This window comes from Notolepis coatsorum (genome assembly GCF_963971535.1).
Source record: "Notolepis coatsorum genome assembly, chromosome: 11".
Taxonomy (NCBI): Eukaryota; Metazoa; Chordata; class Actinopteri; order Aulopiformes; family Paralepididae; genus Notolepis; species Notolepis coatsorum.
In genome coordinates this window covers 104580816-104608024 of record NC_140175.1, presented here as the reverse complement: position 1 = coordinate 104608024, position 27209 = coordinate 104580816, and the positions used below count along the sequence as shown (strand labels likewise).

Genomic DNA, 27209 nt, shown 5'->3' with positions numbered 1-27209 from the left:
ACCTGTTCTGAGGTAAATATCATGTTAGCTACAGACAGTAGAACCTGTTCTGAGGTAAATATCATGTTAGCTACAGACAGTAGAACCTGTTCTGAGGTAAATATCATGTTAGCTACAGACAGTAGAACCTGTTCCGAGGTAAATATCATGTTAGCTACAGACAGTAGAACCTGTTCTGAGGTAAATATCATGTTAGCTACAGACAGTAGAACCTGTTCTGAGGTAAATATCATGTTAGCTACAGACAGTATGATCCTCTGTTCTGAGGTAAATATCATGTTAGCTACAGACAGTAGAACCTGTTCCGAGGTAAATATCATGTTAGCTACAGACAGTATGATCCTCTGTTCTGAGGTAAATATCATGTTAGCTACAGACAGTATGATCCTCTGTTCTGAGGTAAATATCATGTTAGCTACAGACAGTAGAACCTGTTCTGAGGTAAATATCATGTTAGCTACAGACAGTAGAACCTGTTCTGAGGTAAATATCATGTTAGCTACAGACAGTAGAACCTGTTCTGAGGTAAATATCATGTTAGCTACAGACAGTATGATCCTCTGTTCTGAGGTAAATATCATGTTAATAACACTTTGATTGCCAAAAACGCCTTAACATGTCATTCCCCGCCATGCTCATTATGCCAAAGACGCCGTAGTAATGTCAATTTAGCAATACAATTTAAAAAGTTATAGCCCTGCAAAGAAGGGGAACTTCTCCATAGACAAATAGAGCTGGCAGAGGATGGTATAATGATGTACATAAGCCTGGCAACCAAAGTGTTAGCTACAGACAGTAGAACCTGTTCTGAGGTAAATATCATGTTAGCTACAGACAGTAGAACCTATTCTGAGGTAAATATCATGTTAGCTACAGACAGTAGAACCTGTTATGAGGTAAATATCATGTGAGCTACAGACAGTAGAACCTATTCTGAGGTAAATATCATGTGAGCTACAGACAGTAGAACCTATTCTGAGGTAAATATCATGTTAGCTACAGACAGTAGAACCTGTTCTGAGGTAAATATCATGTTAGCTACAGACAGTAGAACCTGTTCTGAGGTAAATATCATGTTAGCTACAGACAGTAGAACCTATTCTGAGGTAAATATCATGTTAGCTACAGACAGTAGAACCTATTCTGAGGTAAATATCATGTTAGCTACAGACAGTAGAACCTGTTCTGAGGTAAATATCATGTTAGCTACAGACAGTATGATCCTCTGTTCTGAGGTAAATGTGTGAATCCTATTTTGCAATGAAGACAATATACTGCTACTAATATGTTCTTATCAAACATCAATAATAACATATGATGAGGTGAATGTGTGACTAGCTGAGTGGTTACCATGGAGAACATCTTGTGGAGCTTGGCGGAGCAGGAGGCGAGGAGCTGAGGCATGATGAAGTTGAGCAGGGACATCAGTTCCAGCAAGTTGTTCTGGAGAGGAGTTCCAGTCAGCAGAAGGCGATGTCTGGCCTGAAGACACGTCAGGAGCGACCAGCACCCACCAGGAGAGACCAACACCCACCAGGAGAGAATGGAGACAGCACTCATTCAAACAGGTTGTTCATCTGTAATGTAAGCCATCCTATGCAGTGTTTAATAAAGCCATGCTCTGTAATGTTTAATAAAGCCATGCTCTGTAATGTATAATAAAGCCATCCTATGCAGTGTTTAATAAAGCCATGCTCTGTAATGTATAATAAAGCCATCCTATGCAGTGTTTAATAAAGCCATGCTCTGTAATGTATAATAAAGCCATGCTCTGTAATGTTTAATAAAGCCATGCTCTGTAATGTATAATAAAGCCATGCTCTGTAATGTTTAATAAAGCCATGCTCTGTAATGTTTAATAAAGCCATGCTCTGTAATGTTTAATAAAGCCATGCTCTGTAATGTTTAATAAAGCCATGCTCTGTAATGTTTAATAAAGCCATGCTCTGTAATGTTTAATAACGCCTTCCTCTGTAATGTGTAATAAAGCCATGCTCTGTAATGTTTAATAACGCCATGCTCTGTAATGTTTAATAAAGCCACGCTCTGTAATGTTTAATAAAGCCATGCTCTGTAATGTTTAATAAAGCCATGCTCTGTAATGTTTAATAAAGCCATGCTCTGTAATGTTTAATAAAGCCATGCTCTGTAATGTTTAATAAAGCCATGCTCTGTAGTGTTTAATAAAGCCATGCTCTGTAATGTTTAATAAAGCCATGCTCTGTAATGTTTAATAAAGCCATGCTCTGTAATGTTTAATAAAGCCATGCTCTGTAATGTTTAATAAAGCCATGCTCTGTAATGTATAATAAAGCCATGCTCTGTAATGTTTAATAAAGCCATGCTCTGTAATGTTTAATAAAGCCATGCTCTGTAATGTATAATAAAGCCATGCTCTGTAATGTTTAATAAAGCCATGCTCTGTAATGTTTAATAAAGCCACCCTCTGTAATATGTAATAAAGCCATGCTCTGTAATGTTTAATAACGCCATGCTCTGTAATGTATAATAAAGTTATGCTCTGTAATGTTTAATAAAGCCATGCTCTGTAATGTATAATAAAGTTATGCTCTGTAATGTTTAATAACGCCATGCTCTGTAATGTATAATAAAGTTATGCTCTGTAATGTTTAATAACGCCATGCTCTGTAATGTTTAATAAAGCCATGCTCTGTAATGTATAATAAAGCCATGCTCTGTAATGTATAATAAAGTCATGCTCTGTAATGTATAATAAAGCCATGCTCTGTAATGTTTAATAAAGCCATGCTCTGTAATGTATAATAAAGCCATGCTCTGTAATGTTTAATAACGCCATGCTCTGTAATGTATAATAAAGTTATGCTCTGTAATGTTTAATAAAGCCATGCTCTGTAATGTATAATAAAGTTATGCTCTGTAATGTTTAATAACGCCATGCTCTGTAATGTATAATAAAGTTATGCTCTGTAATGTTTAATAACGCCATGCTCTGTAATGTTTAATAAAGCCATGCTCTGTAATGTATAATAAAGCCATGCTCTGTAATGTATAATAAAGTCATGCTCTGTAATGTATAATAAAGCCATGCTCTGTAATGTATAATAAAGCCATGCTCTGTAATGTTTAATAAAGCCATGCTCTGTAATGTATAATAAAGCCATGCTCTGTAGTGTTTAATAAAGCCATGCTCTGTAATGTTTAATAAAGCCATGCTCTGTAATGTTTAATAAAGCCATGCTCTGTAGTGTTTAATAAAGCCATGCTCTGTAATGTTTAATAACGCCATGCTCTGTAATGTATAATAAAGTTATGCTCTGTAATGTTTAATAAAGCCATGCTCTGTAATGTTTAATAAAGCCATGCTCTGTAATGTTTAATAAAGCCATGCTCTGTAGTGTTTAATAAAGCCATGCTCTGTAATGTTTAATAAAGCCATGCTCTGTAGTGTTTAATAAAGCCATGCTCTGTAATGTTTAATAACGCCATGCTCTGTAATGTATAATAAAGTTATGCTCTGTAATGTATAATAAAGCCATGCTCTGTAATGTATAATAAAGTTATGCTCTGTAATGTATAATAAAGTTATGCTCTGTAATGTATAATAAAGCCATGCTCTGTAATGTTTAATAAAGCCATGCTCTGTAATGTTTAATAAAGCCATGCTCTGTAATGTATAATAAAGTTATGCTCTGTAATGTATAATAAAGCCATGCTCTGTAATGTTTAATAAAGCCACGCTCTGTAATGTATAATAAAGTTATGCTCTGTAATGTATAATAAAGCCATGCTCTGTAATGTTTAATATAGCCATGCTCTGTAATGTATAATAAAGCCATGCTCTGTAATGTATAATAAAGCCATGCTCTGTAATGTATAATAAAGCCATGCTCTGTAATGTTTAATAAAGCCACGCTCTGTAATGTATAATAAAGTTATGCTCTGTAATGTATAATAAAGCCATGCTCTGTAATGTTTAATAAAGCCATGCTCTGTAATGTATAATAAAGCCATGCTCTGTAATGTTTAATAAAGCCATGCTCTGTAATGTATAATAAAGTTATGCTCTGTAATGTATAATAAAGCCATGCTCTGTAATGTTTAATAAAGCCATGCTCTGTAATGTATAATAAAGCCATGCTCTGTAATGTATAATAAAGCCATGCTCTGTAATGTATAATAAAGCCATGCTCTGTAATGTATAATAAAGCCATGCTCTGTAATGTTTAATAAAGCCACGCTCTGTAATGTATAATAAAGTTATGCTCTGTAATGTATAATAAAGCCATGCTCTGTAATGTATAATAAAGCCATGCTCTGTAATGTATAATAAAGCCATGTTCTGTAATGTTTAATAAAGCCACGCTCTGTAATGTATAATAAAGTTATGCTCTGTAATGTATAATAAAGCCATGCTCTGTAATGTAAAATAAAGCCATGCTCTGTAATGTATAATAAAGCCATGCTCTGTAATGTATAATAAAGCCACCCTCTGCAGTGTCAGTTGAGGAGGCTGTAGGCTAAATGTTTTCATCCTGTGTGATGCGTTAGGTGTCTGGGATAACAGTTGGCAAGTACTACTTTAATGTTTTACCAAATATTTTACCATTTATTTATACGTTATACTACTCAGAAAACCCTCTACTTTAGATGTTCCTACAAACTGCCTCAGAAGATCCTCTAGTTTAGATGTTCCAGTAGAACAGCTGGATTCTGACAGGCTCACTGTGGACATGATCTGACTTGTCATCTACTACTAACATTAGCATTTGTTTTAACATGCTTGGAGTCCCGGTTGGGTGGGGTTTACCACATACAACATGACAAAGGCTGGTGGAGTTAAGTTACAGCGGAGCTGGATGCAGGGGACACGTTCCTGTGTGGTGCTGTTTACTCTGTGGAGGGTGACATTGTAATCCCTGTATTTAAGCCCCTAAACGACTGATAACATACACTATCTGAATGGTCCTGGTTCGGTAAACCCCGCCCATCTGCTACCCTCAGCAGGTTAAACCAAACACTACATATTATTAGCAGATTCTGTTTGAGTCTGAAGGCAGAGCAGAAATAGGAGGTGAAGAGTCACTGGTCTGGATCATATTATCCTGAATAATCAACATTATCCTGACTAATCAACACTATCCTGACTAATCAATAATATCCTGATCAATACTATCCTGATTAATACTATTCCCAACTGATCAATACTATCCTGACTTAATCAACACAATCCTGATCAATACTATCCTGACTTAATCAACACAATCCTGATCAACACTATCCTGACTTAATCAACACAATCCTGATAAATACAACCCTGGCTAATCAATACTACCCTGGCTAATACATACTACCCTGACTAATCAATATAACCCTGACCTTTCAATACAACCATGACTAATCAATAATTATCCCGACTGATCAATAGTACCCTGAGTGATCAATACTATTATCATTCAAAAAACTCCTCAAAACCCACCTCTTCAACTTGGCCTTTAACCCCTAATTTACCACTTTGTATGTTGTGTCTGTCCACTATGTTTGTTATTTTAGTTTTTTCCCCCTATGTAAAGCGACCTTGGGTCTTTTGAAAGGCGCTATATAAAACCAAGTTGTTGTTGTTATTATTATTATTATTATTATTATTATTATTATTATTATTATGATGTCTTATCAATACTACCCTGACTGATCAATACTATTCTAACTCAATATTGTCCCTGACACCTTCAATCAACACACTAACCACCAGCGTTCTGTACTGACGTTTATGGCCATGAGGTGGCGGTAGCGTAGCGTGTTCATGTTCTTCAACATGTGGCCTTCGTCGAACACGGCGTACTCCAGACTCAGCTTCTGGAACAGTCCTCGGTCGTCGCTGCCTGTGGTCAGAGCGTACCTGCAACAGAGACCATTCACTAAAACACTTCACTAATAGAAACTCTTTAAACAGTCCTTTCTGAGGTGTGTAAACTGAGTTGAGGGGGATCTCCCTCCCTGTTCCCAGGGGGCCGAGCGGCCAGCTCCCAGGGGGCCGAGCGGCCAGCTGCCAGGCATAGCAACGCTTGATTAGCGTGAATAATGGATGCCTCCAGGTTCACTTTACAAGCATCTTTTCAGCCCCAGTGAAAAGCTGAAGGTGTTCTCATTGTGGCCGAGTGAGGCTCGCCAGACAGCCTGACACCAAGACTTCACTCATTCTACTGCTGTGTGAATAGAGAACACCTGCTTAGGACTGGGAACAGACCCGGGTATCAGTAGAGAACACACTCACAGACCCGGTTATCAGAACATAGAACACACTCGCATACCATTACCAGTTTATCAGTACAGAACATAAAACACAAACCAGTACATTAGTACAGAACAAAGAGGCCCTGATTCTGGACACGGCACGACTCAAGGTCTGATTCACGACCACTGAATAATGTAGTCTTTACATTTAGGCTAATCCGTCAAATGTAAACATACCCGTCCACTGTACGACAGGCTAACCTTTCAAATGCAGGCTAAACTTTCAGATAGACTTACCTTTCCAATGTGGTGCAGACTAACTTTCAAATAAACGTACCTTTCCAATGTATAACCTTTCAAAGGTAGGCACAACTTTCAAAGGTAAACTAACTAGTCTAGTAGATAGAGGGGGGTATCATGTACCCCCCGGAAATATACTTCTAACCAGACTTTCTAGATTGGAAAAAAGGTGAAAACAATTATAGGCTATGTTAACAAGTTGTCAGAGTGTCCCATGTATCATTTATATGCAAATTAAGGACGCGATTATCAAAAAAAAAAATCACAAAAAAATCTGTTTAATATATCTCAGCCAATATTGCAGATAACTGAACAAATGAGGTGTCTAGACCAGGGTTAGAAATTAACATTTTTTTTCAAGGGCTTTTTTTGCCCCCCTTAATTGATTTTCGGGGACTTTTTTTTGTATTTCGGGGGCACTGAATTTTTATGATAAACGGTAGGGGTTTATCTGTTAATAAACTTTTCAATCAATCAATCAATCAATCAATCAATCAATCAATCAATCGATTGCGTAATTCGGTGAGTTGGAACTATCTATGGGTTGGCGCCGGGTCCCCACGGACATTTTAGCGTGTGGCATCTTCAGCTCCGGTCACGTTAGGACATCAACAAGCAGGAGTTAGTAAAACACAGTTGTATGTTAGCCTTCTTGGATGTTGAATAAACGCCTATCATTGTCTTTAAACACCCCGCCTCTCCGACCCCCATTTCCTCCTATGCTAGCTAGTAGCTACGGTAACATTTCATTGACTGTACAGTAGTAGCTTGCGGGCTGCGTCGGGCTACAATAGTTAAAACGTGCGTTGTGTTTACAAACTGCTAACGATATGGCAAGATGTGTGTAGGCCTATGTAATGTTAATGGCTATGTTTTTAAAGTCGTAATGAAGATTGATTTATATTGTGCGTGCCATTTTTACACAAACTGACTAGCAACGGGCTGCTGCTGCCTGCAGCCAGTGCAGAACACCGGCTCCCCGGGCTCCGCCAAATGATTTTTTTTATTTGCGCGTCATCTGAACCGTACGCTACACAGACGATCCATTACCGGATAAATATATATAATTAGTAAACTGTCGGGGGCATTAAGTGCCCCCCTTAACTGAGTTTCGAGGGCATTTTGTCCATTTTCAAGGGCATTATGCCCCAAGCCCCCGTTAATTTCGAACCCTGGTCTAGACCCATGTTTCGAGGGTCAAAGATCACAATAACACTATCCCTACAGTGATCACATGTTTCTATGTAAGTAGCCTATGCAAATCTGTGCCGTCAATACAAAATAATCAAATTTTTACCAATTAGTAAGGTCCTCTAGTAGGAAAGCGGATACTATCATGCACCCCCTGGAAATATATTGTTAACCAGTGTTTCTAGATTGGAAAACATTTGTAGAAAATGATAGGTTATGTTAAAAATCTGTCAGAGTGTCCCATGTATCATTTATATGCAAATTAATGATGCCTGTTGCCATCATCAAAAAATGTATGTCGCTATTTCAGCCAATATTGCAAATAACTGAACAAGTAGGTTGTCTAGACCCATATTTTGAGGGTCAAAAATCATAATAAAACTATTCCCAGAATGATCACCTGTTTGTGGAGAGCTAGTATGCAAATTAGTGGCACCTTTACAAAGAATAAAGCATTTTTACCAATAAAGAGACATCATATTGTAGATGACTGAAAAAGATGTGGACTCATGTTTTGAGGGTTAAAGATAGTAATACAATTTCTGAAGTGGTCACATATATCTCTGGCATGCTTATATACAAGAGTGCTGCTTTAATCGCTACAATAATCGCTAAACGAACAATAATCACTATGCAACAACCATCAAATGCACACAGCACACACACCCACACACTCACTCAAACAAACAACACACTGCAGCACCCACTCTCCACACTTTAGATCACACAAACACACTTACACTTTATATTTATTGATAAAGGATTTGCACTACAACTCGTACACCTACTGTGAATTGTACCTAAACTGCACCTCGTCCATTTATGCCTTGCACTATATAGTATTGTATATTAGTACACTGCACAGTATTGTATATTGTATGGTAACTACGTCTACGAACATTGTACATATGTCTAAACTGAACACTGTGACCTCTTTTTTTTACTTCTAATTTTTACTATGTTTTTATTTCATACTTATCTTGTCATGCACAGTCTCTGGAGCGCAACAGTAAGAAGCATTTTGTACAAAAGTATTCTGTACTTCTGTATGACAACTATTAAAGAAACTTGAAACTTGAAACTTGAAACTTTCAATGCCATTTCTTACGTAGGTCTACATGTATTTAATAAGGTAAATACGTCCTCTGTTCAGCATCTTTGCCAATGACAACTCTATTTCCCTGGGTAAATTCAACCACCAAACAAACAAGGTAAGAAGTTACCTCAGCTACACACAAATGTGGATGTCCGTTTTTGCATGGAACCAGTAACAGGCATGTGTGTATGTGTGTGGTGGGGGTGCATGTGCGTGCATGCACAGATTGATGTACCCTCTTGCTGTGAGTGCATGTATGTACAACAGTATATGTTATTGTGTGCATGCTCTCCTGCATCAGCCAGGGTATTTTCTTACGTTGAGATGACGACGTTGTATTCCACCCGTTTCCACAGAATGTCCTTTCGAAGAGACTTGCGGGTTTCCATAGACCCTGAACACAACAAGCACATCACGATGTCACAACAGCCATGACGGTAAAAACTAAAGGCTGGTCTTAATTCACTTCAAAAGGAAAAAAACCTTTAACAGATACACTTGCATAGTTAGAAATCATCCATTGTGAATGTTCAACAGGAATGGAGGACATTGTTAGTTTATTTTTTATTTTATTGAATTAGAGAAAATCGAATTCACACTCCAAGAGAAGTTCACTAACAGGTGGCAGCCGTGTAACATCGAGACTCTCTGAGCATCCCCTCTAACTACCTTTCCTCCTTAACCACCTCTCCTCCTGAACATCCCCTCTAACCACCTCCTCTCCTCCTGAACATCCCCTCTAACCACCACCACTCCTCCTGAACATGCCCTCTAACCACCTCCTCTCCTCCTGAACATCCCCTCTAACCACCTCTCCTCCTGAACATCCCCTCTAACCACCTCCTCTCCTCCTGAACATCCCCTCTAACCACCTCCTCTCCTCCTGAACATCCCCTCTAACCACCACCTCTCCTCCTGAACATCCCTTCTAACCACCACCTCTCCTCCCGAGAATCCCCTCTAACCACCACCTCTCCTCCCGAGCATCCCCTCTAACCACCACCTCTCCTCCTGAACATCCCCTCTAACCACCACATCTCCTCCTGAACATCCCCTCTAACCACCACCTCTCCTCCTGAGCATCCCCTCTAACCACCACCTCTCCTCCTGAGCATCCCCTCTAACCTCCTCTCCTCCTGAGCATCCCCTCTAACCACCACCTCTCCTCCTGAGCATCCCCTCTAACCACCACCTCTCCTCCTGAACATCCCCTCTAACCACCTCCTCTCCTCCTGAACATCCCCTCTAACCACCACCTCTCCTCCTGAGCATCCCCTCTAACCACCACCTCTCCTCCTGAACATCCCCTCTAACCACCACCTCTCCTCCTGAGCATCCCCTCTAACCACCACCTCTCCTCCTGAGCATCCCCTCTAACGACCACCTCTCCGAGCATCCCCTCTAACCACCACCTCTCCCCCTGAGCATCCCCTCTAACCACCTCCTCTCCTGAGCATCCCCTCTAACCACCACCTCTCCTCCTGAGCATCCCCTCTAACCACCACCTCTCCCCCTGAGCATCCCCTCTAACCACCTCTCCTCCTGAGCATCCCCTCTAACCACCTCCTCTCCTCCTGAGCATCCCCTCTAACCACCTCCTCTCCTCCTGAGCATCCCCTCTAACCACCTCTCCTCCTGAGCATCCCCTCTAACCACCTCCTCTCCTGAGCATCCCCTCTAACCACCTCTATATATATATATAACTTTATATGAATATTAGTAAACTGACCCACCGTGATAAACCAGCACTTTGAGACTCGGACACCACAGGTTAAACTCACGTACCCAGTTATCTGACGAGAGAAACACAACAGGTTAAACTCCCCTCTTAGATATACCCATATTATCGGCCAATATTGGCATGAAAATGTACAGTAATATCGGAAATGATCGGTATCGGTTAAAAAAAATATATATATATATATATTTTTTTTTAAACCTTTATTTAGCCAGGCAAGCAAGTACGATCAAATTATTATATACAAAAAGTAGCCTGACCAAAAAGCAAAGGCCTTTTGAGGGAAGGGGGGCTGCAACAAAAACAAGGTTATGTACATGCATACAAGTAAATAAAATACAAAATTACAGTAGCAATAGTATACAAGGGAAATTACAATAAATAAGGGAGAGGAGGAAAGAGAGAGGGAAAAAAAGAAAGGGAGAGTGAGAACCAGAGGGAGAGAGAGAAGAAAGGGGGAAATGCACAGATAATGTTTACATTTAGAATGCCTTGTTGAATGCATCCAGTGAAATTAGCACATCAATGCATACTTTTATTGTCAAAAGTGTGTGGGGGGGAACCCTGCATATATCAGTATCGGTTGATATCGGTATCGGAAATTAAGAGTTGGACAATATCGGTATATCGGTAAAAAAGCCAATATCGAACACCCCTAGTTATTTTAGTTTGATCAGGAGTTTCTCAGGGGACTGTTCTCAAATCAGGGGATCCATGGCTGAGAAGGCCTCCTCCTCCCTCTGAGAGCTGGAGGTGAAGAGACTCACCCAGGGTGGAGGCCGGGACGATGATGAGGTGGGGGCCGGTGGTACCTTCCTCATACAGACTGGCCAGCAGAGAGATGGCCTGGATGGTCTTCCCCAAACCCTGGAACCAACAGGACCAATAACAACCTGTTGTTTTTAAATCATCAATCTCCATCGTCCAGCCAGTGGAATGAGGACTGAGACATGCAAACAGTACATGTAGACATTAATATCTGTTATTACTCTGTGATCCTATTGTTCTCATCAATGTGAAAGGTGTTGTTACTCTGTGATCCTATTGTTCTCATCAATGTGAAAGGTGTTGTTACTCTGTGATCCTATTGTTCTCATCAATGTGAAAGGTGTTGTTACTCTGTGATCCTATTGTTCTCATCAATGTGAAAGGTGTTGTTACTCTGTGATCCTATTGTTCTTATCAATGTGAAAGGTGTTGTTACTCTGTGATCCTATTGTTCTTATCAATGTGAAAGGTGTTGTTACTCTGTGATCCTATTGTTCTCATCAATGTGAAAGGTGTTGTTACTCTGTGATCCTATTGTTCTCATCAATGTGAAAGGTGTTGTTACTCTGTGATCCTATTGTTCTTATCAATGTGAAAGGTGTTGTTACTCTGTGATCCTATTGTTCTTATCAATGTGAAAGGTGTTGTTACTCTGTGATCCTATTGTTCTTATCAATGTGAAAGGTGTTGTTACTCTGTGATCCTATTGTTCTTATCAATGTGAAAGGTGTTGTTACTCTGTGATCCTATTGTTCTTATCAATGTGAAAGGTGTTGTTACTCTGTGATCCTATTGTTCTTATCAATGTGAAAGGTGTTGTACTACGTAAAGTAAAACTGTCCGGCAGCGTGGCTACATGGGTCGAGCTCCGGTGTTGTCCAGCAGGGAGCACTCTGTCCTCTGGACTAGTCAGTAACAATGCCCCTGTTACGGTGATAGACACTGTACAGCTGCGAGTGCCGTCCTTCGGATGAGACGTTAAACCGAGGTCCTGACTGAAGTCGGTCGTTAACACATTCAGGGCCATTTGGATCCGTCTAATATCACTCTAGAGTCACAAGCAGCCTCACGGACTATGCAAGTCTGTTTAGAAATGCTGGCCGTCTAGAGTCTAGACGGCCAGCATTTCTAAACAGACTTGCATAGTCCGTGAGGCTGTTTGTAGAGCTAAATCTATACTTTATAGTATTGCTATCTGTCCATTCTCATTGTCAATTGACACCATAAACCGTCCCTTCAAAATGGCTTAAAGAAATAATTTTTTCATCAATACGTTCTCATTTTATAGCGTCTTGAATATAAGCGTTATAAGGGATTTGGGCTAGTATATTTCCTGGAAGGCGAGATACAGGGCGCTGATCATATTGATCATATATTTGGCTGATCATATATTCCTTTACTGCACACTGAAATCCGCGTCCCAAAACGTATTCCGTGCTACAGTACATGCCTCAAGGCATAGCTTCATGTTAGCAGAAAACTACATTGGAGATCCAGAAAAAACAAGACAACTTCTGCCACAGGGAACACTGCATTATCAAGATAGCGCCCCTAAGAGGATCTGGCCAGTAATGCACTTTTTCGAATTCAAAGAGTAGGGTACTTCTGCAGTGCTGCTCGGTGACATCGAGTAGGTTATTAAAATGGAATAAAAGCCAAAACAACCTAGCCACGGACATGTCCGTGGTTGGTCCTCTAGCGGTGGATCCGAAACACGGACATCTCCGTGGTTGGCCGGGAAACGGTTAAAGAAGCCAGGACGCCTATCGCAAAGAGTAGGGTTCCACGACGTTCCTGGTCAAATCCCAATCAGGTCTCTGACACCAAGGCCACCTAATCATCACTTCCGCTTAATTGGCCGTTCAGCCATTGTGTAGTGTGATGTGTGCCTGGTGCCACTGTATGGCAGCCATTGAGCCTGCGTAGCCCAAGGTTGGGTGCTACCAGTGGTGGTGAAGGAGGCAATTTCCACCCTACATTGTGGGGAGTTCTTTGAGTGTTTAGAAATAAATGATGATGATAAATATTTCACTTCAACAGCTGAAATATTCTAAAATCATTAAGTCTACTATAAACCATTCTCCCTCTGTGTGTGTGTGTGTGTGTGTGTTAAGTTTGCTACAGTATAAACTACTCTTTTTTACATGGATTAGACTAATAATTATCTATAACAATCCTGATGCAGAAAAGGCTTTAATATATAAATAAGGTCACTGAAGGTATAACAAATAAATAAAAAATTATATATAATTTTTTATTTATTTGTTATACCTTCAGTGACCTTTTCTGTTATCTGGTAATTAACGTTTCTTTTACCAGCTAAATCTGTTGAAGTCTTACATATTTAAATCTCTCTCTGTGAAAACTCCTATTCTTATTTTGTTACCAAATAATGGACGTCCACTAAAAGAGGATGATTTTAGCACTGAAACAGAAATCTAGTGCAAACAGAAGTCTCAATACTGAAAACCATATCGTATTTGTATCACAGAGATCTTGCTGTAATCTGAAAGATGTTATCATAATGACATATACATATAAATTGTATTGGAACTAGGGATGTTTTTATTTTATTCTTTTATTCTATTTCTTTTTGGGCTTTTTCTGTATTTTTTCACTCATCCCAATTTAGTCGTTATGCCAATTCCCTTCCTGGTCATTGCGCACATTGCCTCACTGGTGGCCTGGGGAGGGGGGCGTAGAACTACCACATGCCTCCTCCGATACATGTGGAGTCGCCAGCCGCTTCTTTTCACCTGACTGGGAGGAGTTTCACTGGGGGAACGTAACGCGTGCAGAGGTTCACACTATTTCCCCCCAGATGTGTGTGTGTGGTTTAGTAACCATCTCACCATCTCATCTGCCAGGATTCCACTCAGCTGATGTTGGTGGAGGAGGCGGAGCCACGTCAGACCAATCAGCTGGTAGGGCTTTAATTGGAATCTGCAGAACAAAGAACCATCCAATTCAGTCACACATTTACCCTTTAATACCCACATGCATGGTCCACTCACATTGATAAGCTGGTTGCCAAAATGAGCAGAGGCATTTCAGTCATTAGAAGGTGTGCCTATTTCTAAACTTTTTTTGGTACAAGTAATACAATCCCTAGTCTTATCCCACATTGACTACTGTCCAGCAGTCTGGTCTAGTGCCTCAAAACAAGAGCTTAACAAGATCCAACTGACTCAGAACAGAGCTGCCCGCCTGGCCCTTCACTGTTCAACGAGGGACAGTGTGGAAGGGATGCATGCCAGGCTGGCATGGTTGAGGGTGGAAGAAGGCTTGTTGCATCATCCTCTTTGGTAGAAATATCAGTACCTTGAGAGTGCCTATATGTTTATATACACAGATGATGCATACAAAAAATCAACATGTTTATAATACCAGACATGCGTTTACATTTAGTCATTTAGCTGAAACGCTTTTATCCAAAGCGACAAGTTCTGTACGACAAGTCGTCAGGATGGAAAGATTCACGCTTCCACTACCCAAAACAAATTCATTAAAGAAAACTGTAATGTATAGAGCTATGTCAAACTGGAACAGCTGTGTAGTGAGTTCTGACCCAGACTCACTTGTTGTTCAGGAGGAGGAGGTGTTGTGTAGTGAGTTCTGACTAGTGCACTGCATCCCTGCCCGAGCCCGACGGGGCCCTACCCGACCCGACGGGTTCAGGCTGGGTAGGGCTTTGTTTTTAAATAAATAATTCGGGCTCGGCCGGGCCGGGCAGCGCCCTCTTTTTATTTTTTTTATTCCGTGCTCGCTATACTCATATAACTAGGGTTATAGGATAACCTTAAGTTTCTGTTTCAGTTTCACGCCAGCTGTCATCACAGATCAGAGAGTCAGAGACTCGTGTCGCGATGGATAAGTTAACAGATAGGGAATTAGGGAAAGGGAGAGCTTTTGAAAGTTCCCAATGCGTCTGGAAAGCTGCATTTTTGGAAACATTTGGATGTAATTACCGCAGCCCGCAGGGAGAACTCGAAGGGAGTAGAACAGTGATGAAGCCCTCAGGTGGATGATGAACAAATGAACCGGACCGAAGTGGCATAGGTTGTTTTGAAGTTGGAATACAGCCAGTTGGCGAACGTTTTAATTTGTTCTTGGATGTATGTAGCCGGTTGGCGAAGTTTTGTTAACGTTGTTCAACGCGTTGCTGACATCAACAGCGAAGTGGTGAGTCTGATTATTATTATTTGCTGGTGTGGGTCGCCGCTGCCCTGTTCTGTTGTGCTTTCATTATATAATATAAATGTTGCTCTGCTCGAAATCTGATTTCTGTTTTCTGTTTGTTTGTATAGTGACTGAGTATGCTATTGTGTCGTGTGTGTGTGTCGTGTGTGTGTGTGTCAAAGAAGATTCCATATAGCCTTCAATACGTTTTTACGAGGCTGCCGTGTGAGTCAGTCTAAGCGAGCACTGGGATGGCATTCTAATAAGAGCGAAACAGGCTATGTAAATGCTTCTTAGTTTTCAGCGTGATATGCGTTATTTAGGCAGACCTATTGGACATTTTCGTTTTTGTTTATTTATTAAGTTAATATATGTTAACAGTGTTTCGAATATCTAAAACAAAAACAAAAAATTATATTTGGCTATAATATAATGCTTGTTAGTTTTCGCCCAAACAGGAAGTGATGCGGATGAAGTGGTGCTCACCCATATTTCGTCCGGGCACTCGCTATCATTAGCAGGACTCCATCTTGACACAATGGATGTCGATCGGTTGCAAATAACTCGATAAACAACATGATTTGGACGTACAGTATATACTATTATACAACCTGGAAATGGATCGGATATTTCGACATCCCATAATAGAAAATGTTTTGTTCCACGCTCATCTCCCAACAGCGCCAGGAAGCTACGGTGAGTTTCAGCGTTATTTTTTAATGTCTTCTGCTCTAATGATCATATCACCCACACTAGATGAATGATATAACGTTGCCCACGGAATTATAAACGACCCCCCCCCCATCCGGTCAACATCAGATGATCAGTAGTAACTTCTAGAACCACGTCCAGTTGAAATTTTTTATCTCGCACAGATTCCTACCAAACTGTATTTGATCATCAATATAATGCATTTAGGGCTATAAATCAAGTTCTGGAGAAAGCTGCAGAAAACGATAAAAACACTTATACTTTAGACCGTATTTTAGTATGAATATGTGAATGAAAAAGTATAACGTTGCTACACCCTGAACAATAGATATAGGACGTTGAATGGGCCATATTAATGTCAATTTAGCAATACAATTTAAAAAGTTATAGCCCTGCAAAGAAGGGGAACTTCTCCATGTTAAATAGGGTCCATGGTAAATTATGAATTTAAGCCTGGCGATCAAAGTGTTAAGTTCATATAAAACCGTGTTTCGAATATTTAAAACAAATACAAATATATAAAATCGGGTTTTCATTCGGGCTAAGGCTTCAAATGTTGCATTACAGTCGGGCTTATTGTCGGGCAGGGCCTGAACGTCATGGGCTCGGGCTGGGCACGGGCTTAATTTCAAGGCCCTTGCAGACCACTAGTTCTGACCCAGACTCACTTGTTGTTCAGGAGGAGGTGCTGTGTAGTGTGTTCTGACCCAGACTCACTTGTTGTTGAGGAGGAGGTGCTGTGTAGTGTGTTCTGACCCAGACTCACTTGTTGTTGAGGAGGAGGTGCTGTGTAGTGTGTTCTGACCCAGACTCACTTGTTGTTGAGGAGGAGGTGCTGTGTAGTGTGTTCTGACCCAGACTCACTTGTTGTTGAGGAGGAGGTGCTGTGTAGTGTGTTCTGACCCAGACTCACTTGTTGTTGAGGAGGAGGTGCTGTGTAGTGTGTTCTGACCCAGACTCACTTGTTGTTCAGGAGGAGGTGCTGTGTAGTGTGTTCTGACCCAGACTCACTTGTTGTTGAGGAGGAGGTGCTGTGTAGTGTGTTCTGACCCAGACTCACTTGTTGTTGAGGAGGAGGTGCTGTGTAGTGTGTTCTGACCCAGACTCACTTGTTGTTCAGGAGGAGGTGCTGTGTAGTGTGTTCTGACCCAGACTCACTTGTTGTTGAGGAGGAGGTGCTGTGTAGTGTGTTCTGACCCAGACTCACTTGTTGTTGAGGAGGAGGTGCTGTGTAGTGTGTTCTGACCCAGACTCACTTGTTGTTGAGGAGGAGGTGCTGTGTAGTGTGTTCTGACCCAGACTCACTTGTTGTTGAGGAGGAGGTGCTGTGTAGTGTGTTCTGACCCAGACTCACTTGTCGTTGAGGAGGAGGTGCTGTGTAGTGTGTTCTGACCCAGACTCACTTGTCGTTGAGCAGGCGAGGCGTTGCGTCTCTGTGGCTCCGCTCCTCCACCTGTTTCAGCTCCTTCACCATCTTCTGTGAGATCTTCTGACACCTGGAGGAGCACACACAGACATTAGTCTACTGTCCTGTGTCACCTGACCATGAGAACCAGTTACAGGAGGAAGGACTGAGTCACCTGACCATAAGAACCAGTTACAGGAGGAAGGACTGAGTCACCTGACCATGAGAACCAGTTACAGGAGGAAGGACTGAGTCACCTGACCATGAGAACCAGTTACAGGAGGAAGGACTGTGTCACCTGACCATGAGAACCAGTTACAGGAGGAAGGACTGAGTCACCTGACCATGAGAACCAGTTACAGGAGGAAGGACTGTGTCACCTGACCATGAGAACCAGTTACAGGAGGAAGGACTGTGTCACCTGACCATGAGAACCAGTTACAGGAGGAAGGACTGAGTCACCTGACCATGAGAACCAGTTACAGGAGGAAGGACTGTGTCACCTGACCATGAGAACCAGTTACAGGAGGAAGGACTGAGTCACCTGACCATGAGAACCAGTTACAGGAGGAAGGACTGTGTCACCTGACCATGAGAACCAGTTACAGGAGGAAGGACTGTGTCACCTGACCATGAGAACCAGTTACAGGAGGAAGGACTGTGTCACCTGACCATAAGAACCAGTTACAGGAGGAAGGACTGTGTCACCTGACCATGAGAACCAGTTACAGGAGGAAGGACTGTGTCACCTGACCATGAGAACCAGTTACAGGAGGAACGACTGAGTCACCTGACCATCAGGCGCTGGACGACTCCTCTCTCTCCGAGGACCACGCGGCAGCCCGCCAGCAGGTCCTCCGACAGACCACTTCCACTACAGAACGCCTCCATCTGCAGAGAGAGAGATAACCACCCTTTATTACATATTACTCCTTTAACCCTTTCACTGCCACACGACAGAAGGTCAACCCTTAACCCGTGTGATAGTAAAGGGTTAACCTTCTGTCGTGTGGCAGTGAAAGGGTTAACTGGCTGTTGTGTGGCAGTGAAAGGGTTAACCCTCTGTGTATCGTCGCAGTGAAAGGGTTAACCGTTTTGGTAGTGCGGCAGTGAAAGGGTTAATGGTGTAATATGCCTTTTTACTAACCCAGTCAGCCCCGCTGATCCCCCCCTAAGAGCTGTGATGGCCAAATGTATTTGTGTAGTCAGATTCAATTAAGAGTCCATTTATTGCCATTGCACAAGTACAACCAGATAAAGTTGGCATCTAGCCAGAGTGCAAAGTAGCGGTGAAGTGCATTGCAGTATATAGTATAACATGTGAATAATTAGAGAGGGGCGCTTGTGGAGAGAGCTAGGTAGCAAGGTTGCCCTGACGACAGACAGCTGGACTGCCCTGACGACAGACAGCTGGACTGCCCTGACGACAGACAGCTGGACTGCCCTGATGACAGACAGCTGGACTGCCCTGACGACAGACAGCTGGACTGCCCTGATGACCGAAAGCTATGTTACCGTCACATACACCGCCTGAGGTGTATGTTGACGATCCAAATCAGGCATATGATGCATTTTTGTTGACGTTCACAGAGCTAAACAACAAACACTGTCCTATTAGAAAGTGCTGGGTGAAGGATAAATATAAAGGAAAGCCATGGATGACTAAAAGTATGCAAAGGCGTGCAAAAAGAAAAACTTACTTTACAAGAAATATTTACAGAACCAGTAAAAGCGAAGAAAAATACAAGCTGTATAAGAATAAACTGACTTCCATTATGAGACTACAGGAGAAGGAATACTACAAATGACAACTTTGTGGGACTACTTTGGCCAGCAAAATTGTTGTGTCTGAGGATAAAAGATATATGTTTAACACTTTGGGTGCCGGGAAACACTTAAACACGTCATTCCCGGCCATGCTCAAGTTGCCGAAGACGCTTTACAGCTTCTTTAATATCAATATTTAAAAAATCTGGGATCGGATTCATATGTCCCCTCCGCTGGCCTGAGATCCACCAGGAGGACCCACTGAGCTCTCTGGCGGTTCAGGAGCGCCATCTGGTGGCCGATCGGCGCAATCGCTTAACAGGAAGTGCCGTAGAGGTTGTGCTGGACGGTCGTATTACTTCCGGGCACTCGGTACATGTCCCGGGACTCTGGCTCGTCACACTACATAGCGATCGATTGCCAATAACTCGATAAACAACATGATTTGGACGTATATACCATTATACAAGCTGGAGATGGACCGGGTAAATCTACATCCCATAATGATAAAATTTCTACTCTACGATGATCGCCCAACGGCGCGCGGAGACTGGGGTGAGTTTTAGCGTGTAAAGTTACCGTCTTCGATACTAACTGCTATTATCAACATTTGACCCACATTAGATGATTGGTATAACGCTGCCCACGGAATTATAAACGCCCCTAGCCCATCCGGTCAACATCAGATGACGTGTAGTAACTTCTAGAAGTACGTCTAGTTGGAATTTTTTATATCGCGCTGATTGCCATAAAACTGTATTGCATCATCAATATAATGTATTTGGGGCTATAGATCACGTTCTGGAGAAAGCTGCAGAAAGAGATGAAAACATACTTATACATTAGACCATACTTTACTATGAATATGTGAATGAAAAAGTTTAACATTGCTACACAATGAACAATACATATAGGACTTTGAATGGGCCCTAATAATGGCAATGTAGCAATAGAATTTAAAAAGTTATAGCCCTGCAAAGAAGGGGACTTTCTCTATAGACAAATAGAGCCGGCAACCTACGGTTGATAATGAATTTAACCCATGGCAGCCAAAGTGTTAATAATCTGATTAATGGGCGGCTACGTGGTGCAGTGGGCAAGGCGCTCACCACGAATACTGGAGACTGGGCTCGAACAGGTACGCCTCCCTGTTCGAGCCCAGCGCTCCACATTGCTTTCAGTTTAGCTGGTCGTCCGCACTAATACACATTGGCAGTATTAGGGGGAGGGAAACTGATGGGTGGGGATCGGGCGTTGTGGACAGCGACTCCTACAGGTCGGTTGGTGCGCCTGCGCAGTAGAATCAGGAAGCGACGGGGGCGGGGCCCCTCCAAAGCCCAGACCCCTGACGCTGATAGATCGAGCCGTGCAGGTGGAAAGATGCGACTGCTGTTACCTCGAGTATCGGAGGGGACTCGTGCTATGTATGACTTAGTCCACATTGCAGCCGGCTTGTGGGAGGCATGAAACAGCGTTCAAAGACAGGGGAGGGTTGAATTGGATGATACGAAAATTGGGATGGGAGAAAAATTGAAAATGGGAGAAAAAGTGGATAAAAAAAAAATCTGATTAATGGTAATATCAGTTCTACAGTATGTTCCTTTGTGGGGTAAATTAAATTGGTATAATTGAAATTGTAAGTAAATTAAAAAACAAAACATCAACTGATATAAACTCCATTGACATGGTAATTATTAAAGAAGTAATTGATTATATTGTAAAACCTTTGACCTATATATGCAATGTATTTTCAAATAGGTGTTTTTCCTAATAATATGAAAGCAGCAAAGGCAATTCCAATATTTAAAAATGGAGATAAGCATCAAATGGACAATTATAGAGTGGTGTCTCTACTTTGTCAATTTTCAAAAATATTTGAGAAATTATTTGTGAAACAACTGGATCTTTTCATTGGCAAATACAACATATTGAGTGAACACCAGTATGGGTTTAGGGAAAATAGAACTACTACATATGCAGTGATTGAGATGGTAGAAGAAATAACAAAGGCAGTTGAAAATGATGAGTGTTCTATTGGTATTTATATATTGACTTGCAGAAGGCTTTTGATACAATAGATCACAGCATATTGGTGAGAAAATTTGAGAAGTATGGGATACGAGGTATAGCCAACTCTTGGCTGAAGAGCTACTTGGAAAACAGACAGCAATGTGTGCAAATTAATGACACTGTGTCAGGATGTAGGAAGGTCACCTGTGGAGTACCCCAGGGGTCTGTGATAGGTCCAAAACGTTTTATACTTTATATTAATGATATGTGCAATGTTGCTGAGCTGTTAAAGTTTGGTATTTTTACAGACGATACACATTTATATTGCTCATGGAGTAATTTAAAGAAACTTCTGTTTGATATTGAAAGAGCTGGAAATTCTCAAAACTTGGTTTGATGTTAATAAATTGTCTCTCAATATTAAGAAAACGAAACTTATGGTTTTTGGTAATCGAAAAGAAATAGAGGGGGATATGGAGTTAAAAATATGTGATGTAAAAGTTTCTGAGATAAAATTTCTAGGGGTAGTTATTGATCAGAGATTAACATGGAAACAACATGTTAACTATATTCAAGGGAAAGTATCCAAGTCAGTAGCAATCCTGTATAAATGTAATGATATATTTAACTATAAAGCCTTGTACATAATTTACTGCTCACTTGTACTTCCTTACATATCTTACTGTGTTTTTTTTAATCCACCTTTTCTCCCATTTTCTATTTTTCTCCCATCCCAATTTTCGTATCATCCAATTCAACCCTCCCCTGTCTTTGAACGTTGTTTCTTGCCTCCCACAAGCCGGCTGCAATGTGGACTAAGTCATACATAGCACAAGTCCCCTCAGATACTCGAGGTAACAGCAGTCGCATCTTTCCACCTGCGCGGCTCAATCTTTCAGCGTCAGGGGTCTGGGCTTTGGAGGGGCCCCGCCCCCGTCGCTTCTTGATTCTACTGCGCAGGCGCACCAACCGACCTGTAGGAGTCGCTGTCCACAACGCCCGATCCCCACCCATCAGTTTCCCTCCCCCTAATACTGCCAATGTGTATTAGTGCGGACGACCAGCTAAACTGAAAGCAATGTGGAGCGCTGGGCTCGAACAGGGAGGCGAACCTGTTCGAGCCCAGTCTCCAGTATTCGTGGTGAGCGCCTTGCCCACTGCACCATGTAGCCGCCCCACAAATCCACTGTTTATAAAGTCTTGTGTTATGAAATTTTATGATTTGGTTCATTATAAAATTATGCAAATAATGTACAGAGCTAAAGCAAAGTTACTCCCGGACGGTGTGCAAAGGTTTTTTTCAATACATGAAAGAAAATATGATTTTAGAGACATTTGTAAATGTACTGTTCATTAAGCTAAGAAAGGGATGTATTTCTATTGTTGGGGTTAACCTGTGGAACAATGATGATATACATTTAAGAATGAGTCATTAGCTTTTGGTTTTTAAGAAAATGGTTTGTATAGCTATTTTTGAAGATTACAAAAGGTGAATAATTATTTTTTTGTTATTTTCTTTTAGAATACTGTTTTGGAGTCTTAATTGTATATAGGACAGGCATGTATAAGCATTTTGCTTCAGTCTGTCCCTTTTCAGTCACTGCCAAATCAAAGATTGTTGAATGATTGTGCTATTGTATTGTATTGTGTGTAATGACTGAATACTACTACTACTACTACTACTACTACTACTACTACTACTACTACTACTACTACTACTACTACTACTACTACTACTTGCGGGGGGATTCCCCAGGCTGGCAGAGCTGGCACGCCAGTACCTCTGTATACCTGCGACATCGGGACCATCCGAGGCTCCGAGCGAGTGTTTTTGGACTGATTGTGACCAGTCTGACACCCCGGGACCATGTGAGTCTGAGACAGGCTATTTATGTTCTATGTAGGCTATCTTGTTGCAAAATAATAATAATAATAATAATAATAATAATAATAGCCTCATTGAAAATACTCTTGTTGCTTCGTTAGTACAGTTGGTTGTTTTGAGCGTTTTATGCACGTATCTGTTATTTAGTTATCCTATTGGACATTCTCGTCGACATAAGTTGATTTTTTGTTTTAGTTTATTCATTAAGTTAATATAAAACCGTGTTTAGAAAATGTTTGAGTTTGTTAAATACATGCTTCAGATTTTTTTGTTGTTCACCAATTTCTCGCCACATATCAATGAGACAGGTAAGCCTGCATTGTTAGTAGTGAAAGCACATTAATCTGTCCACGCTGAATTAAACCATTTTTCTCCGAGACTTTTCTTCTTTTTGGATTTAGCCATGGTTAGCTTATTGGGGGGTCGGAAAACTCAAGATTAGCCACCTGCAGACGGCAGGAAGAGTGTGTCGTATATTTTAGTTGATGAAATATGAAACCCTTTTTTATTTCATTTCACAGTGTCACCTCGATCTCCCAAATAAGAGGTGTTCCATTAAAACAATTTTAAAAAATAAATTAAAATTGCAGATTTATTATCAAACCTAGGGAGCCTGTAGGTGGCGTGGCTGAAGAGCCGCGGGTTGCCGACCCCTGGACTAGTGGAACAACCATAGAACTAGAGTATATGAGGGAACAATGCAACCAACCCCCCCCCACCCAGTTCGCCCCGGGCCCCCCAGGTGCGCCCCACAGTTTGAGAACCACTGTACTAACCGAACATTTGTGTGTAGCATGTCAGTGTGTGTGAGTGTGTGTGTGCGTGTGTGTGTGTGTGTGTGTGCGTGTGTGTGTGTGTGTGTGTGCGCGTGCGTGCACGTGGGAGAAGGTATTTCTGATCTCCTTTACATCAGGTATTAAAATGCATCTCAGGTGATTGGACTGTAATCAGACCGTGCCAACAGGTCAGATTGTAATCTGATTCCCCCTCTGGGAGGTGGTAAGGGACTGCGACCGCAGCACAACACAAATATAAATGTTTTGAGTTTACAATCCTCCATTAAACAAGAATGCATGCACGCAAACACGCGCACACGGCAGGCAGCTCAGCTAACAGGCCCTAGGCTATTAAAGCGAACACCGTGATGGAAAATGGACAGTCTAGTTACTGGTGGAAGGAGTCAAGTGTCTGCTGTCAGTCAAGTGGAATGTGCCGTTATCTGCATTTAGAGTAGGAAAGGACATCTGACCTCATCTGTGGACACTGGAGACTCATATTAACAGACAGCCAACACATCCTTGCACCGCCAACAGACTCCGCAGACAGATTTCCTTTTGTCTCAAAGAAGATAACAAAAAGGTTTCAAACCGATGTAATTGGGGGCCCAGATACAAATTATGATAGTGTAACAGATTCCTATGGTAACACTTTCAGTGCCAGCAGGGGGCGCACGATTTAGTGCTTGAATGCCCACCATCCACTTCAATGTTAGCGTTAATAACGCCTAATCTATGTTTTAAATTATGGCTATGTGTCTAATCTGCCCGTCGCTTATCAATGACTCGTTTTCCAGTCAACATTGTCGAAGCGGATTGTTTTTTTATCGGTTCATTTTCGTTTTATAGCATTTTGAAAAGCCCTCGTTTTCAAGGAAAATAAAAAGATTCCATGATAAAAGACGTTTACTGGAATATTCTAGATAGAATACACAAAAACTGTCATTTTTCGGCCTATTTATGAATCATTTTCAAATAAACGCTAGATTATCGATAGTATATATGTACGTATGCACGCTGGGGCCGCAAGCTGAAAAGCGATTATCTGAGTTCCTCATCAACGATCGCGCGCACACACACACACACATAGGGGACACGTTGATATCTCAGCGAATACAACTCTGATTATCCCAAGACTGATAAAATAGATTCCTTACCTCAGATCAGATGTTCTCCAAAAAGATCATTTCAATTCCTGATCGCCATTCCAAAAATCGATCACTACTGTCTACTATCGATTGGCTACTGTGAATATATATTCCAGGCTGATTCCCGTCCCGCGATGACTTCCATGTTGAGCAGACGGCTTGCCTAGGATATCACTGATCCTAGGTCAGTCTAAGCGACTGACGTGCAGTTACTCAGGGATAGACGATAGGGGGCGCTTTTTTCCATTCTGAGCTGCTGATGGGGCTGGTGTACCAACGGGAGACTCGGTTGATGAAATATGAAATCAGATCGCTAATAAAAAAAATAAAACGATAATACACGTCGTGGGCATTCAGGCATTGGGCTGATAAAACATCATATGACGTGATGGGCACTGAAAGTGTTAACAGTCATGTAAATAAGCACGCGTCCTGCGTTTCTGACGCATTCAAACCGGAAAATCTATCATAAATCTACTGCCATCTGTCTGTCAACTGGTGTCCCGCAGGGCTCTGTCTTGGGTCCAATCCTGTTCAGCATGTACATTAACGATTTGCCTTCTGTGTGTGGCCCATGTGATGTACTGATGTATGCTGATGATACAGTGATCTTTACACACGGTAAAACCACAGAAGAGGTTGCAACAAAATTGTCTAATGTCATGGTGAATGTCACATCCTGGCTTAAGAACAGCTGTTTACAATTGAATGTCTCTAAGACTGTCTGTATGTTCTTCTCCAAGGGCCACAGAGAAGTTGCAGAGCAGGATATCTTCATCTCCGGTCAGAAATTACAGGTAGTATCAGAATATAAATACTTAGGATTACACATAGACCCAAACCTTAGCTTCAAAAATCACATAAAAAAAGTCTGCAATAAGGTAAAGTTCAGCCTATCAAACTTCAGGTACATAAGAAACTTCCTTTCAACCGAGGCAGCAAAGCTATATTTTCATTCAATGGTTCTTTCCCACATCACATACTGTTTGATAACCTGGTCCAATTCACATTCCACCATTCTGAAACCACTTCAATCACTATACAAACAAGCAATAAAAATTCTAGACAAGAAAGCATTCAGGTACCATCATTGTCACATTCTAAAAAAATATAATCTACTCAGTTGGGAAAACCTGACTCTATATCAAAACGTCTGTCTAGTTTTTAAAATAAAGTGTGGATTGGCTCCTCCTCCTTTGTCCGGTTTCATCAACCTCAAGTCTGCCTCAACCAGGAACACTAGAGGTGCGGCAAGGGTGGACTGTACAATCCCTTTAAAAAAAAGTGTATTTGGCCAGGCCGTCTTTTCATACAGAGCATCCCACCAATGGAACTCAATTCCTCAAACAATTAGTGTCCACATCATACCATTCATTCAAGTGCAGGGTTAGGGAATGGCTCATTGAAAACCAGCACTGTCAACACTGAGGTGTCTATATGTGTGTGTGTGGATATGGTGCGTCGGTCTATGTCTGGGTCTCTGTCCTTGTGTCCATGACTGTATTGTGACCTGTATCCCTATCGTATGTCTATGTGCTTTTGTTGTGTTTTTATTCTAATGTTATTTATCTTGATTTTATTCTGTTTTTATTGCGAACCCTTTTTTCACACAGGATTTTAGCCTGTACCTTCTGGCAGGGGGACTGCCAATGGAAATTAGCCTTTTGGCTAAAATTGGGTGCATTTACATTTGTAAAATGTTTTATTAATGTACAGTCCCCCTTGAACAAATAAAGTAAACCTAAAAGACTCGATAAACTCACCATCAACGTGTCCAGGGGACGTGTGATATTGTTTTTACATTTCATTTTCCATCCACTGCCACCACACATATTTCATTTTCCACAAGGCTACTAACTTGGTATTGGTTAATAAACTCACATCATGCTGAATTCATTACCGTCCAGGGAACTGCTGCGTTGAGACAAAAAAAGGTGAGAATCCAGAGAAATATCCCAAAATAACCCACCAGCCACCGTCTGCACATCTCACCAAGGTTGTTCTGTATCTCTAAGGAACTGT

General features: G+C 41.4%; 1 protein-coding gene across 1 annotated transcript in view; it reads right to left on the bottom strand.

Moving 5' to 3' along the window:
• Window positions 1-27209, bottom strand: part of smarcad1b (SNF2 related chromatin remodeling ATPase with DExD box 1b) — a 120232-nt gene that overhangs the window by 32685 nt on the left and 60338 nt on the right. Inside the window, exons 8-15 of the mRNA XM_084325267.1 lie at window positions 18392-18492; window positions 17600-17692; window positions 14159-14249; window positions 11306-11405; window positions 10534-10593; window positions 9119-9194; window positions 5746-5878; window positions 1351-1482 (exon numbers count right to left, since the gene is read on the bottom strand). Of these exons, the coding sequence (XP_084181393.1) occupies window positions 1351-1482; window positions 5746-5878; window positions 9119-9194; window positions 10534-10593; window positions 11306-11405; window positions 14159-14249; window positions 17600-17692; window positions 18392-18492 (786 nt within the window). The remainder of the gene's footprint in view (window positions 1-1350; window positions 1483-5745; window positions 5879-9118; window positions 9195-10533; window positions 10594-11305; window positions 11406-14158; window positions 14250-17599; window positions 17693-18391; window positions 18493-27209) is intronic.